Source organism: Gadus morhua, chromosome 21, assembly GCF_902167405.1.
Source record: "Gadus morhua chromosome 21, gadMor3.0, whole genome shotgun sequence".
NCBI lineage: Eukaryota > Metazoa > Chordata > Actinopteri > Gadiformes > Gadidae > Gadus > Gadus morhua.
In genome coordinates, this window is record NC_044068.1 from 15,273,935 (window position 1) to 15,285,709 (window position 11,775).

The 11,775-nt window shown below is 47.8% G+C and overlaps 1 protein-coding gene across 1 annotated transcript; it reads left to right on the top strand.

Moving 5' to 3' along the window:
• Positions 1-222: 222 nt before the first annotated feature.
• On the top strand, positions 223-8,918 carry LOC115534872 (vesicular inhibitory amino acid transporter-like). The gene is made up of 8 exons (XM_030346153.1): positions 223-583; positions 746-819; positions 5,212-5,351; positions 5,544-5,667; positions 5,906-6,108; positions 6,789-7,026; positions 7,917-8,079; positions 8,593-8,918. The coding sequence occupies exons 1-8, from the start codon at positions 223-225 to the stop codon at positions 8,916-8,918; spliced, it is 1,629 nt and encodes a 542-aa protein (XP_030202013.1).
• The last annotated feature ends 2,857 nt before the right edge of the window (positions 8,919-11,775 follow it).

Here is an 11,775-nt window from a genome sequence, read left to right on the forward strand (position 1 = left end):
CTGGTGCTGACAGAGACCGATGAGTTGAGTAGAACCTACTGTGAGGAAAGTAGCTGCTCTCCAAACAGTCACACACCGGCCTCAGGTGGGACTCGAACCAGCCCCGCGGCAGACAGAACGGACGCCGCCGCCACGGCCGCTTCTCCTCACAGAGGTCAGCCGAGCAGAGCCACAGCCACGGAGGAAATACCGTCGCCTAGCAACGCTAACCGCCACGCTAACATGAAGTGGGTTGGACCGGGCGCTAAACAACAAATCATAACCACCCTCACCTCCACTGGACCGAGAACAACCACGAGCACCTCTCTGCTACCCCCCCAATACCTGAGGTGCTTCGGCGACACCGGGACCCACGAAGCAGAGGAGCCCCGGGCCACTACAGACACAGTTAGCTGCATGATAAATAGTCCCGTCGACTCCCCACACCCCAGCACCGCCGACGCGACGCGCACCGCGAGGACCCCCGGGCTCGCCGGAGGGAAGGTCGGCCGCCGTAACCAGGGCGTCCCGGCACCTGAACCGGGGGCCGCCGCACAGAGGAGACCGCCTAATGTCACCGGCCCCCAGGAGGAAGCCCAGCTCGGTTTGTGGAGCAGGGAGGGAGACGGCGGGGGGGTCCGGGGGAGGGGAGGGGATGGCGAGGAGAGGCGGGCCGAGGCCGGCGTTGTTCCCACATGCCCGCAGGAAGAAGGTCAAACTCTCGGAGAGCGTGGGGGAGACGGTGAGGCGCGGAGTCTCGCTGCAGAAGGAGCCCTGGGTCCACCCCGCCCCTCCATCACCACCTGGGAGGCCGGCTGGAACGTCACCAACGCTATACAGGTGCTTCAGTACACACAGAGCCACGCTGTCTGGTCCCCCCATCTCCCAGGAGTTTATCTCGTTATAAGCAATTCCTGTGAGTGAGGTGCTAAAAATCCTTAATTCCATCAAGATTAACTTCAATGTTGTTCAAAAGATTAAATAATTTTAATACATACTGCAAAAAAATTTCTATCTGGCCTTGGTCCCAGATAAGTTCTCACCGCTCAGAAGAACTCAACGATAGAGTAAAGCTAACACCTACAGAGCAACGCTTTAGCTCTGTATGCAGTCAACATTACGCTATCATCTTTGTGTCAGCAAGCCAGCGGACAGTGGGCAGCTTGGTGTGCCTTTGACTGCGTGAATAGACCAAAGCACACGCATAATCACCAGCGCGCAGAACCCTACATCCACCGACACACAGCATAACGCAGAGCGAGCCTGTGCAGCCACTACAGTTGTACAATGTAAGCATCACTCACAGTCAAATGAGTACACAGCGCAGGATGGGATTGTTTCCATTATGATCGGACAACCGAATTTGTCTATTCCCAGGCATTTTGTCGGGGCTCTCTCTGCTCTCCCTCATCTAATAAAGCGTGAATAACATGAAGGAGTATGAGTTCAGAAAAGCCTGCAGTCACGGCTGATCCTTGTGGCGGTAATGCTAATAGCTTATTATGCTGTAAACGCTTGGAAATATGCAAACAGGACGGAAGGGTGTAAGGCGGCATGCAGAGAACACATTATGACATTAGGGCACAATTACCGCTGCCACAAACACAAGCTGCAAACAAACACAGTTTCCCACCTATATACACAAACTCACGCACACATACAAACACAAACACACATCCCCGCAAATGTCCTCGACCTCTATAAACACATGCAAGACAAATGCACACAGAAACAAAAACACATCCACGTCATCCTGGAATCACCCGATTCCCCAGAACCAGTGTTATTTATCCGGGAACAGATTGCTTTGGATAATCACCCTTGTCGGTGTACAGATACATGCAGACCAAACTTTTTGCGTTGCGGTTGTTGATAGATAAGGGAAAACTCTTCCTGTGTTGTTTATTAATTCAGGCCTGCCTGTGTGTGTGTTCTCCCGCCATGCAAGAATAAAGTCCCACGGCAGTGTATTTTAATATTATGTTATTTAAAACATTTTCCCTGATCCAGCCCTGGTTATTCACAATAACAATCACTTATTGTCCCGTAGAAGCCTCGCTCCGCCAGCCTCTCTCTCCATCTGAATGTGTGCCAGCTGGTTCTCCACCAAGGAGACGGTGCCATGCCTGAGAATACTCAGTGGTGTACACAAGTCTTCTTCTTCTTCTGTGCTCCTTCCCTCGGCACAGCGGGCTGGGGAGGTTACTTTAAATATCTGAGGTGTTAGCGATTGCTCATCACGTCGTGCGTCGCCCGCCGCTCATCCACGCCTGAGGCATTAGCCTGGCTCGCCCATTTAATGGGTTGTTTGTGACGAGCGCTGGCGAGCTCCGTGAATAACCTGAGGGGTTATTGACAGTGATGAACGAGGAAAAAAAGGGAAGGGGGGAAAAAAAGCTAAATTTAATGTATTTTTATAATGGTAAAATGTCCTCAAACTGTCCATCCGGCCGTGATGGAGCTAGCTGTCAAACGTACTCCGACACCCTGACCACTTATTTCAATAACGGTGTGGGACAACGTGACTGTGGCTCTTATCTCCCTTAAAGGCTGGAGGAGGAAAATATTAGTGTTTGCCAGTTTGTGATTTATTGACGCAAGGATGACTGCCCGTGTGCCAGTCTGATACAATTTTTATTAGAAAGTAAATTTGCTGCCAAAATGCACAACAGCTCACCAGCTCCCCAGGCGCCTGGCAGTGAATTATTATGAAAATGAGCTGGAATTTCACGCACGGCACTTAATGAAGCAGCCCCAGTTTGTGTCTCATTCTCACAGATCAGAGGAAACTAAGTCTCTTGCCTTAAACATCAGAGGAGCACTGTGAGATTTCATGTGTGCGCGTGGTTGTGAACAGAGTATTCGTTTTGCGATGCAGAAATAGCAGAAGCCACGTTATTGTCAAGATCTGTTTGACAGCCTCAAACACGCTTCCGGGCTAAAAATGGATATTAAAAGGCCTCTCAAAATTGAAAACACTGATGAGGAAGAACATATAGGTTATACAAAAATACCTTAAATGTTGATGTACTTTTGGCAGAGAATAATTTAGTGGCTAGAGTGTGTTTCTGGTCGGTTCTGGATTTGATCATCTCTGGTAATCTCGTAAATGAGACAATTGCCCGAAAAATATTAAATAGCAACGTATACCTCTTCGAACTATCAAGATTATTATAATGAAAATGTACAAATGAATAACAATAACACATATAGGACTATACTTTCCTCCCTGAACATCTACCAGCATCATCATCTTCGTCATCATCCTCCTCAGATCTATTCTCTGTTGATTTCGGTTCCTGGACACAGAAGAAGAGCAGGCACAGAGCCATGTGGCGCTTAAACAAAGCCTACGAGAAATAAGCTGGCAAAAATATAGAGAGAGATGAGAATACAGACAGAGGAGATGAAAACAGATACTTTAATGTCACTTTCTCTGCTTCTCTTATCCCAAGGCGCTCTGCTTTCCATTGTAGCTTTTTTTAGTTTCTGTTTTTTTAAACACCCAAGGTCAATCGGCATATCAAGACATACAGGATGCTATTTGGGGCTACATTGACCAAAGTGCCTGCTCGGAAATAAATTGTTTATTTATTTGTAGAACGTGTGTATGAGAATGAAAGTATGTGTTTGTGTTTGTGATTGTGTGCATCTGTGTGCATCTGTGTGTGTTTGTGTTTCTGAGTTAACACTCCACTGGTGCATTGCACTGTCCGTGTTTTTGTGTGTGTGTGTGTGTGTGTGTGTGTGTGTGTGTGTGTGTGTGTGTGTGTGTGTGTGTGTGTGTGTGTGTGTGTGTGTGTGTGTGTGTGTGTGTGTGTGTTTGTATGTGTGTGTGTGTGTGTGTATGCGCGTGCACGCAGGTGCGCGCATGTGTCTCCACTTCCCTGATGGGTTTCCATGGGACTGTGTATCGTCATGTTCCAAAATTAAAGAGTGAGGCAAGGCCATCAAAGCAACTGCTTGTCTCCTGTGATCCTCCCCCTCATCTCTCCTTCTCCCCTTCTCCCCTTCTCCCCTCCTCTCATCCTCTTTCCTCTACTGCCGTTGCATCTCCACTCCTCCACCTCTTTTCTCCTCCTTTTTACAACCCCTGCAGCATTACATTTCAGGGTGTAAGGTCATTGTTTGTTCTTCCTACTCTGCTTCCCTCTCTCTCTCTCTCTCTCTCTCTCTCTCTCTCTCTCTCTCTCTCTCTCTCTCTCTCTCTCTCTCTCTCTCTCTCTCTCTCTCTCTCTGTCTCTCTCTCTCTCTCTCTCTTGCTCTCGCTCTTTCTATCTCTCTGTCTCTGTCTCTCCATCTCTTTCTCTCAATCTCCTTCTCTCCTTTCTCACTCACTCTCCCTGTTTCTCTCTATCTGTCTCTCTCTCTCTCTCTCTCTCTCTCTCTCTCTCTCTCTCTCTCTCTCTCTCTCTCTCTCTCTCTCTCTCTCTCTCTCTCCCTCCCTCTCATATGTCCCCCCACTCTTTTTAAAACCATTCTACTCTGCCAAATTCGCTATGCATGCTTCTAAAGTTTTTCTCTTAGTAAAAGTCCTCCTCCTACTACTTCTCCTCCTTCCACATCATCCCCTCCATTCCCCTTTTACCTCTCCTGAATCCTCCACTGAGCTGGGCACCAGGCCAAAAGACATGCTCCTCTCTTCTCCACCCATCCACCCCCTCTCTTTTCCCTTTCTGCCTCTCTCCCCCTCTCTCCCCCTCTCTCCCCCCCCCTCTCTCTCTCTCTCTCTCTCTCTCTCTCTCTCTCTCTCTCTCTCTCTCTCTCTCTCTCTCTCTCTCTCTCTCTCTCCCCCTCTCTCTCTCTCCCTCCCTCTCTCTCTCACACTCTCTCCCTCACTCCCTCCCTCTCTGCCCGCTCTCGTCTTTCCTCCTTGCCTTTGGTCTTCTTATCTCTTCCACACCGCTTCTTCGTTCTTTGCTCCGTGTTCTCCTCGAATCCCAAGCATTAAACAAATGGAGTTACAAAAAAATACCACAACAAACCCAATACATCAAAACAAACAATGATTTGCTGCAGTACCCATGTGTCCTCTCCCCGTTGCGTCTCCTCCTGTGAATCTTTTTATAAGCTGTGCTTTTTTTGGTCTTAGCCCACTACCCCCAGCCCCCCCCCCCCCCCCCCCCCCCCCCCCCTCCCCACCATCTCCTCGGTATTTTATTGACATTCCCACCCATTCCTCCTCTGTTCCTCCCCCGTTCTTCACCTCTGTTCTCCTCTCATCTCCTCCAGGGTATGTTTGTTTTGGGCCTCCCCTACGCCCTGGTCCGGTCCGGCTACCTGGGTCTCCTGCTGTTAGTGCTGGCCGCCTGGATCTGTAACCACACCGGGACCATCCTGGTGGCCTGCCTGTACGAAGAGGAACATCACGGGTTGGGTCCCATTTCTGTGACTTTTATTTGTTCCTCTCTCACACTGTGTGCATCATACTTTTTTCATCATGGTATGAATGGTTTTTAAATGTTATTTTTAACTAGGATGTGTTATGCTGTGTTATTCTGTGTGATACAAGTGGTCTGAAGATTGGCAGTGCAATGAAGTCTCTGTGTGTCTTTGAGATGTAGCTGTGGCTTGGCTCCCAGACTGGTTCGGGTCCGCCACAGCTACCAGGACATAGCAGAGGCCTGCTGCAAGGGACTCCGGCCCAACTGGGCTGCACTGGCTGGCTGGATGGTTAGCATAGCTCAGGTGATGTCTTTCATCTGATGGGTCAAAATATGGCTTTGCATTGCATATTTCAAATTACATTAAGCTGATTTTTAACGTGGTTTGTTTGTCTGTCTGTCTGTCTGTCTGTCTGTCTGTCTGTCTGTCTGTCTGTCTGTCTGTCTGTGTTCGTGTTGGTGCATGTGTATGCCCGTGCGTGCGTGCGTCTGTGTGTGTGCGTGCGTGTGTGCGTACATGTGCATGCACACGGGGGCCCCAGGTGGTAGAGCTGCTGATGACGTGCACGCTGTACCTGGTGGTCTCCGCCTCTCTCCTGTCAGACAGCCTGTGGTGGACGGCTGTCCCCAGATCAGCGTGCTCCCTGGCCTCCGTCCTGCTCCTGCTGCCCTGTCTGGTGCTGACAGACCTCCGACCAGTGTCCACCCTCAGCATGCTGTGCTCCCTGGCTCACGGCCTGATCAGGTTCATAGAGATGAGAGCAATGCCCGCCCGTCCTCTGGTGATAAGGATGATGAAGGAAGACCCTTTATATTGTCGTATTAATGTGCCGCCCTGGAAGTAAACCAAATCAAAGGCTGTCATAGACACTGGTTTAGCCATCGTTAACCCATGAGATAAAAACCTTCTATCATATAACTGATAACTTATCTATGAAGCCAGTAAAGTGTAATTTACCTTAGGACTTTCCATTCTGAATTTTAGCCCTGGTCATTTCCATGTTAACTGTAGCATTAAAAGTAAAGAGCTGCCACAGCAGTTTAAATGATCTTTCTAAAGAATCGCTGATCCTCATGTATCACTGTATTGCAAAGTACATTTTAGTTTTAATTATCACTTAAGAAATAATCAACCTAGTTTCTTTCTTTATTTTGTCAACCTAAATCAAATTTAATATGACTAGGAGCGTCCAATTTTGTACACACTGCATTAATATTTCTGTCACATCTTTAATGAATTACCGTGTTTTTCTAACATTTCTATTTTTTCTCGCTCCCCCAATGTTAATATCGCTCTGTTTCTCTTTCTTTCACTGTCTCTCTCTCTCTCTCTCTCTCTTCACTCTCTCTCTCTCTCTCTCTCTCTCTCTCTCTCTCTCTCTCTCTCTCTCTCTCTCTCTCTCTGTGTCTCTGTCTCTCGCCCAGCCTGCTGGTGATCCTCTACTGTCTGAGTGCATCCCGTGGCTGGTCCCTGTCCGCTCTGTCTCTGGCCGTGGAGCCCGGGGACTTCTTGGTCTCTGTGGGCGTCATCATCTTCTCCTACACCTCTCAGATCTTCCTCCCTACCCTAGAGGGCAGTATGGAGCACAGAGGGCAGTTCCCTACAATGCTGGGGCACACCCACGCAGCCGCTTGCGTCCTGAAAACAGCCTTCTCCTTGCTGGTTTGTCCGAGATTTAGCATAGACTTTAATGGATGGATTTGATGGATATACCTGACTGGCTTATCTCTTACTGACTGAGATAAGCCAATATATAAACATATATAATATAGCTTATCTAAACATTTGGTGGACGCCCTCTTATCTTCTTGTATCATTATATTTTTGGGCTATCGCAAAAAAAGAGTTAAAGGCACAATATGAAACATTTAAAATTAGCACTTTAAATGCGTTCTGCAGTCCTAATTCAGAATATTGCCACAATTATTAAATTCTCACGCTGACAAGCAACGACGAGTCCTACACTGTAAGTTCATCAGCAAATGTGTACGTTTGCATTCTTTTTAATGCAAATTTTTAACAGCTCATGTGGCATCAATCTTGAAAATTACTTCTGGGCTCTTAACTGTTTTCTAACTTTCCAATGCAACTCTTAAGATTCACCCATTTCTTAACACTGCTCTGGTCATGGAACTTTTTCAAAGGAGTACAAGGCTTTCAGGTCAGTTTGTCCGCTTGCTTCCATGGCTGCAGAACACTATGTTTGTGTGCCAATTTGGTTAATATCTGGCAACCAAGGGTACACAGTGAACGGCGAATCATAACACACAGGCCAAAACAAAAAAAAAGGTTCTATCTCTGAACGAAAACTTCAAATGCGAACAGACTGGCTGTAGCATTGTTGTCATTTTATTAATTAGAACAGTAAATATGTTACATATTACCCATTAAAGATGATCTAAAAATAAGTGAATCTTAAGAAAAAATATAGAGATTTGTTAGAGATTTTTTAACATTGACATACCTAATGCTGTCGCTACTGACATTATGCAAAGCTCAATGTACAGTGTTTTGGGGAAAAATACGGGATAACGTTTTTCCACCTTTACCAGGCTGTATTGACATGGGGCAGAGATACCAGTGAGGTCATCACTGACAACCTACCAGCCAACCTTCGCCCTTTCGTCAACCTGGGTCTGGTCGCCAAAGCACTGCTCTCCTACCCACTGCCATTTTACTCAGCCGCACAGATCCTACAAACCTGTTTTCTAAGGGGTTAGTCGAACGCATTGGTCGTTTTTCGTATTTGTATTAGTAACAAAGCTTCAAAGCTTTTTTTTGGCAAAATATTATTGGACCCTCTAGATAGATGTTCATTTAGGCTTTGAGACACTTTTCACTTCACAGCAGAATTTCTACAAAGAAAGATATCTATGAAATTCAAGAAAATACAGTTTTTGCTTAACAAATGCATTCATAGTACGCTCAATGTCAGACTAAGGCCCAATCCCATTTATACCCCTTCCCCTTCCCCCTTCCCCTTACCCCTTACCCCTTCCCCTTCCCCCTTCCCCTTCCCCTTCCCCCTACCCCTTCCCCTTCCCCTTACCCCTTACCCCTTCCCCTTCCCCCTTCCCCTTCCCCTTCCCCCTTCCCCTTACCCATTCCCCTTACCCCTTCAGAACAGGGGTGGGGGGTAAGGGGAAGGGGTAAGGGGTAGAAATGGGATTGGGCCTAAATCCCCCCTCACTCTCCAACCAACCCTGCCTTGCTCTCAACCACCCCCAGGCACTGCGGCGTCAGCCTCCCCCCAGGCCCGCCGTGGCCCGCCGGCCGGGTCCCGTCTGGGGCTGCTGGTCCGCGGGGGCCTGCTGGGGACGTCCTACCTGCTGGCCCTGCTGGTGCCCAGGTTCTCCCTGCTGATGGGTCTGACGGGCAGCGTGACCGGGGCGGCCATGACCCTGACCCTGCCCTGCCTCTTCCACCTCAGGCTGCGCTGGTGTCGCCTGGGGGCCCGGGAGAGGCTCACAGATGGGGCCATACTGAGTCTGGGGCTGCTCTGTAGCACATCTGGACTGATCTGCTCACTCAAGAGGCTGGTGGAGGGACTGTAGGGCGCCTGGGGAGATAGCTGGAAGGCTGGATGGATGGATGGATGGATGGAGGGAGGGAGGGAGGGAGGGAGGGAGGGAGGGAGGGAGGGAGGGAGGGATGGATGGATGGATGGATGGATGGATGGATGGATGGAGGGATGGAGGGATGGAGGGATGGATGGATGGATGGATGGATGGATGGATGGATGGATGGATGGATGGATGGGATGGAGGGATGGATGGATGGGGGAGAGAATGATAATAGTTGGATTGATTCCTGGATGGATGTATGTATGAGTGACTGAGAGGGTCTGGATGGTTAATGGAAAGAATAAAGGGATGGATGGATAGATGGATGAGTTAGAGTGTGGGTTGGTGGGTGGGGGCTGGATGTATGGATGGGTGAATGAATACATGGATGGACAATGAATCGGTGGATAAGTGGATGTGTGAGAAGATGAGTGGATGGATGAGTGACTGGGTGAATGTATATATGATGGATGAATGAGTGGATGAATGGATATATGGATGGCTGAGTGAGTGAGGGGCTGGACAAATGGATGGGTGATGCATTTAATTTGGTCAGAGGAGAAGGTTTCTGCTTTTGGCTCCATAAAAATGCAAAAGCACTTTAGAGATCAAACCAGCTTGATAAGAGCATAAATAAGGTCGATGAGGTTTGTTGAAAAAACAAGAAATCTGGTTTCTGTTTACCCAAAAGGAAAAGGGCATCCAAATGTTAAACCACATTTAAGACAACTCAACGCACACTAGTATTAAAGAAGCTGCTCAGACACAAAAAGGAAGAATATATCTCCATTTTGTGCAGGAGAGAAAATTAAGTTGCTCAACATTTTATGTCCAAGCCCAGGAGCCGTGCTGCCATTTCCACTACCTTTATCAAGGTCTTTGGAGGATCCATTGAGAACCGCAATCTAGAGACAAAAAGACAGCCTCGGGATAGAGATAAAAATGCCTCCCAGAATGACCATATACACAGCTGCCTGTGAGGGGAGAACGAAGCCGCCAAACACAATGACAGACAATAATTTGCCTGCCTGACTCTCAACTTCTTTTGTGTGAGCTCCAATCACTGCTGGATGACATTTCCGGCAGGTGGTCTGATTTTACAGCATTTGTCTATTATTACGCTGAAAAGCCCCAAAAATACTAAAAAATTTAAACAAAAGAGCAAATAGCTAATATAATGGTCTCTTCAGCTTTTAAAGATGTATTTTTTACGAGACCACTTTTCTCTCAGTATCGGCCTGTTCAGTTGTGGTGAGAAGTATGTGTTATCGTTGAAGAAGCTCCAACATATCGTAACCTGTCTTTGCACGCTGTAGTAGTAATGGTGGATGCGGGAGTCCGGGCTGTTATGTGCAACAGAAGAGCTGTGCGGGACCGTGCAGGCTTTCAATCCAGACAATTATTTACTGCAGAGGATTCTGCTGACGAGGTCACCTTCAACCGTGGGAGTGGGAGGTCCTAATAATTGAAATCATCTAGTGTAGTGATTGCGAAGCAAGCAGCAGCACAGGCTCTGTCGCTCATGTGTAATACATGCTTTTACTCTGTGTACTTCCACATAGCTGCCCATGCCTGAAGTGCAGGCTTTTAATAGCAGAGCACCAGCCCCAACCATCAATGCTGTGGAACCAAGTAAAGGGGAATGTATTCCTGCAGTCTTTAATCACAATAACAGTTTCAAAGGGCATCACGGGCAAAGGTATAGATGGGATTAAATGACATACACTGACCCTAAGCTCTGAGACGTGAAAGGCAAGATTCCCCAAAGCCTAGTGGGGAAACCAGAAAGAAATCTGGCCTTACCCCCATAGGCTCCAGTGAAAATCCAGCATTGCATTGCACCGGCGTTAGATCAACTTGATGTTATATTTGCTCCACCGAATGTTTCTTTGTTCATGGAGGACACAATCAATAGGATGAAGTCACATTTACTAGTGAAATCGGTGGGTTGACGGCGACGCTAGTGCTCGCTTTCGAGACCATAAGCTCAGTTTGGACCATAGGACTCCTTGTCCGATGGCTGTGAAGCACCTACCGTTGATTACGGCGGCGTTTCCCAGCTGATTGCTTAAATTGACGGGCCGCTGGTTAAACGCGACGCACGTGGCTCTGACGGAGTGGAGGGCTAGGAGGGCAACATGAGACATAAAGCATACAAACAAGTTAATGGCTTTTGATGAATCAAGACAAGGCAAAACGGCATATTTAAAAGCAATCAGAGTGAACAACTGACAGGAACTAAATAATAGCACGGCAATTATGATAAACACGAAAACAAGCTTGAAAGGAAAATGAAGCTCATGTGTCAAGATAAAGTCTTCTTTGTGCCGTCCCGTTTTACCAAACGACCCCCAGGAAATGTGCTTTACTTCTTCTGCTGTACATAGAAGTGAGAATCCTGCCTGTAGTATTTTGCTCTGTTCAACTGGTGAAATAAATGTTACAAATGCTAATTACCCAAAAGCGCTGTGAAAACTACTTATTTTTTTCACCGTTAAAAAGATGACCCTTTGGTGCACCGTTTTTTCTCCCGCTTCAAACACTCAGGAAAAAGTGCGCGGAGCGGTTTAAATGTGGGTAGAGGAATGTGGGTCTGCTCCGGTATCTACTGTATGCCTGCTGCGTCCCCTTTTCCTAATGCGTTGTAACGCTGGTGGGCGGGAGTGCTCTCGGCGTAGCTTTGACATCTGTCTCTGCCACGGCAGAGCGCAGCGCGGAGTGGGAGTGGGTTGAACCGCGCTGAGCACAGCGCTAGCGCTGAGGAGGGGATGGAGAAGAGCAGAGAGAACAAAGATTGGAAGAAAATAAAACAAGAAAAAAATCATTTAAACAAGGATGAGGAATGGAT